This window comes from Plectropomus leopardus, unplaced genomic scaffold, assembly GCF_008729295.1.
Source record: "Plectropomus leopardus isolate mb unplaced genomic scaffold, YSFRI_Pleo_2.0 unplaced_scaffold27291, whole genome shotgun sequence".
NCBI classification, from domain to species: Eukaryota; Metazoa; Chordata; class Actinopteri; order Perciformes; family Serranidae; genus Plectropomus; species Plectropomus leopardus.
Window position 1 is genome coordinate 1 of NW_024629703.1, and position 4366 is coordinate 4366.

General features: G+C 37.9%; 1 protein-coding gene across 1 annotated transcript; it reads left to right on the forward strand.

The window, feature by feature from the left end:
* Window positions 1–2829: 2829 nt before the first annotated feature.
* Window positions 2830–4048, forward strand: LOC121937731 (scm-like with four MBT domains protein 2; the record flags this gene model as incomplete). The annotated part of the gene is made up of 2 exons (XM_042481050.1): window positions 2830–2918; window positions 3799–4048. Coding segments are annotated over 2 exons (339 nt in total), but the record flags the coding sequence as incomplete, so codon positions are not given.
* Between the last annotated feature and the right edge of the window lie 318 nt (window positions 4049–4366).

Below are 4366 nucleotides of genomic sequence, written 5' to 3' on the forward strand. Positions count from 1 at the left end.
AACTTGTAACAGAGTATTTTCACAGTGTGGTATTAGTACTTTTACTTTAGTAAAGGATGTAAATACTTCTTCCTCCACTGAAAGAGAGAAAGAGGGTGAAGCAGGTTGAAGTTTGCATGTTTTAGCTTCGGCTCACTCGGCTGAGCTTTAAACGGCCTCATGACTAATCTCAGCAGGATCTGTAAAAATAGTTTATCTATTTCTGCACACGCCAGATCAACACTGTGTGTGCAGCGTGTGTGTACATGTGTGTGTGCGTGTGTGTGTGTGTGTGCACGCGTGTGTGTGTGTTTCAAAGTCCAGCAGCAGCAGCAAGGAAAGAAAATAGTCTCACAGGAAAAAACACTATTATTAAACAGGCGTAGCGAGAGCGAGCAGGTTCACTGTTCACGTTACCTTCGCAGGAAAACTGGGATTTATCTGCCAGAAAATTCCACAGTTGTTGATTAAATTCGGGCTCCGGAGTCCAACCGAGGATTTATTGATTTGGTCTCAGAAGTCAATTTTGTATTTAAAATCCTGAGCGGCCTCTGTGGAGCTCACCGTCACTTATTTACCCCAAATCTCTGATTTAAAGAAAGCTTCGGGAGGGAATTACAGCTTTAAAAGCTGTTTTTTCTTGATTTATTGTACAGCTTATTTAAAGACAAACAAAACAAACCAACAAAACAAACCAGCGTGGCGATTTTTGGAGGAAAAAAAGCCATTTTTTTCTTTTCTTTAAATTCATTTGGGGATTTTTAAATAGATTTTTTGCTTTTGTTTTCAATTTATCATTTGTAATTTTTGGAAAAAAATGTATTTTAGCATTTTTTTTTTTCAGTTCAAAAATGCCTTCTGTACACGCACTTTTTTTTCTTCATCATGTATCGCAGCCAAAAACTGTAAAAACAGAAATTATTGTTGGATTTTCACATTTCTGATAGTCCTTGAACACATCATGTGTCATCATGAGTTAAGTGTTATCATGTGTTAAACAGATTTTTGGGACTTTTCCAAAACTTTCAGAGTATATTTAGTTTTCCTAAACTTTTTCAGGCCTGTAAATTGCTATTTGCAAATGCCAGAACTTTTCCAGGTTTTTCATGACTGTACTAAATGAGATTTTGCATGAAAGACACATGCTCAAAGATTAAAGACAAAAAACCTCAAAACAACACAGAAACAGAAACCCTGAACGAGTTCTCCTGAGCAGCGTGTTTCAGTGTTTGGGCGACGTTTCATTTTCACTTCAGCTTGAAGCTGATCGCTGCTGCGGAGCGTCAGCTCACAGCGCTGCAGGCGTCCTGCAACTGTGACTCATCTGGAGACGTTTCAGTGACTCCAACAAGTGTCTCCATGTGTGGAGGCTGATTTTTGTTGTTTTTCTTTTTGTGTGACAAAAAGGACAAACATGCAGAACTCAAAAATAGCTAGAAATGAGGAAAAAGTACAAGAAAATTGCCTGATATTTGTAATAAATAAATAAATAAAATGAAATAAAATCTTTTTTTTTTTTAAAAAATGACCTGTCAATTTTTTTCATAAAATTAATTTATGCAAAAAATCTTTTTAAATGTAATTATGATTATTGATTATTAGAGATGCATATTCCCACTATTTCCCCTAGCTGTTTTAAAATAATAATTTTCCAAAAACCTTCTAGTTTCTGGCTATTTGTGAAACATTTATTAACAGAGTGCTCGTTGTCTTTTTTCTCAGTTTTTGTAAGAAACCGCACCGCGTTTCTGCAGGTTTAAAGGTTTAAATATTGTTAAATGTGTCTGAGATCAGAACAGGAAAAGTGAGGTAGATCCAGCTTTCAAAGCTTTACAAAAATTACATAATTAAATATAACTAAGGAGGCGTTTCGCCAGCTGTATGGTGATTTTTGTAGGATGCTCGTCGTCACGTAATTCCCCTCGTGTCTCCTCTGCACTTCAAACTGAGATAAGGTCGAATCAGTCACAAATCATAAGACCACAGTGGGTATTTTTGGGGGAAAACCCGATCACAAATACATTTTAGCTCAGCTAAAGCATTTTCATCTCAGTCATCTTATATCTGATCATTTATTTGAAGTATTTCTATAAGTATTTGTATTATTTGATTATTATTTATTATTATTATTTTAGCATTTTTAATGAAGATTTCTGTCTTTGCTCATTTGTGCCACAGCTGATTCTTAATATCACTCTGAATTTTACATTTCCAGCTCTGATTATTTGCGCTCTCATATGCTCTTGAACCTGACACATAATACGTGAAACACCTGAAAATGTGGATTTACACCTGTTTCTGTGCGGATCTCACTTCTGCTCATCAGAAAGCCGTAATCAAAAGTTTTCTCTGTTTTTTCTTCGTCTTTATTCTTTCTCAGATTTGCAGCTGTTATTCTGCACATTAACATTTAAATGGCAGCGCTCAATACCACATTAGTCGGTGTTTTTCATTTTGATGTGTTTACTTCTGCCAGATGCAAGCCGAAAAAAAAGGACTAATCTCAGCCGTAAATCAGAAGTGAGCGTTAATGTTTGCAGAGCGGATAAAGCCATCGAGGCTTCAGAGGCTTCTCAAGAAAAATACACCGAATGTGAATTTTTCTCACTTCTTTTGCATAAAACATTCAGAAATTCATTGTAAAAATATCTCACGTCTGCAGTTTTAAATAATAATCAGCAACTGCCTTAAAAAAAGCAGAATTATTAGTAGAATTACTGTTTGTGTTTGCATGTACTCACTCATGCACGCTGCACTGAGAAGTTCAGAAAAGAGGCTGAAAATGAATATTTCATTTCGACACTGACTGTTTGTTCTCAGTTTGCGTTCTGCGTTTTTGTCTCTTTGCAGCCATCAAGGAGAAATACAGCGACTGGACGGAGTTCCTCGTTCAGGACCTGACGGGCGCCCGGACAGCGCCGGCCAACCTGCTGGAGGGGGTGAGTGCTCACAGCCAGCGACCCGACCCTTAAACGCGCCCCTCAGCGCCTCGTATCGATAACTTTAACGTCTTTAAGAGACCACTGTCAAATTACTCAAATCAAATCTGTGGCGAAACGGACCAGGTAAACAGAGCGAGAAAGTCCGCTGGGGCGAGAAGGACGAGAGGCGTCTCATACGACAGGGTTCACACTCATTTTTACCAATACATTTCCAGGACTTTTCCAGGACTTAAAGGCAAATTTGAAAGACCATACATTCTCTGAAAGGCCATCGATACTCCTCAGCGCTTCTTTATCATAACTATAAAAGATTTTTAAAATATATATTATTTTTTAAGGAACTGAATATTTAAATACCACTAAGGGACTGTTTGTTATTTTTAGTTTTTGGGGATTTTTGAAGTAAACATTTTGGTTTCATTTTTCCTGACAAATTTTTGCTTTTTTGTTGCGATTTTTGAATATCATATTGGCTTTTTTTTGTATTTACTTCAGCGCCATTTTTAAAAGACAAAAAAGGTGATTTGTGATTTCTTTGTGATTTTTCCCCACTAAAGATTTTTGTTGATTTTGCTTTTTTATCAAATTTGTTTTGGATTTTTTTTCATTCCAAAGTTTTAATGTTTTTTTTAATTTAATTTTTATTTATTTATTTATTGTCATTGAAAGTTTTTGGTGATTTTTAAAGAAAACGTGCTTTCCAAACCCGTGGGCCGGCAGCTTTAGAAGTCTGATAGCTTTATTGTTTATTTAAGTATAACATCAGCTTCCTCTTTTGTCACTTCGTCGCACTGTATCAGGTTCACAGGTGTATCAGGTTTTGCCCTCTGAGGTGTACCTGAGAGTTTAAATAAATCTGTGCGTCTCTCTCCGTCAGCCTCTCAGAGGGAAAAACACGGTGGATCTGATCGTGGAGGGCTCGGTCCTGGAGCTTCAGGACGCCTCCGGTCCGTTCCTCTACTGGCCCGTCCGAGTCGTCCAGAACGTCGGAGGGCGGCTGCGTGTGCGCTACGTCGGCCTCTCCGACGACCAGCAGGCTCACGACACCTGGCTGTTCTACCTGGACACCAGGCTCCGCCCCCTGGGCTGGGCTCTGGAGAACCGTCTCGCCTTAGAGCCGCCGACAGGTGAGAACCTGACCCGCTCGCACGTTTTCATTCGGGGAGGAACTCTGATTTTATTATTTTATTCTAACTCTATGACAGTGTGCATTAGAACGTTATGATACTTAATTACCATTTTTTTCATAGTTTGGTTGTGTTTTTATTGATTTTTTTTAATTAGTTTGAAAATTTCAGAGCTGCGACTGTGTTTACTTCCATAACCAATTAATCTGCTTATTTTGTTAATTCATCTCTTTATAGTTTCATCCACAAAATGTCAGGAAAAAAACAAATTATAATTTCAAAGAATCCAAGGCACCAGCCTTCAAACTGAACAAAACG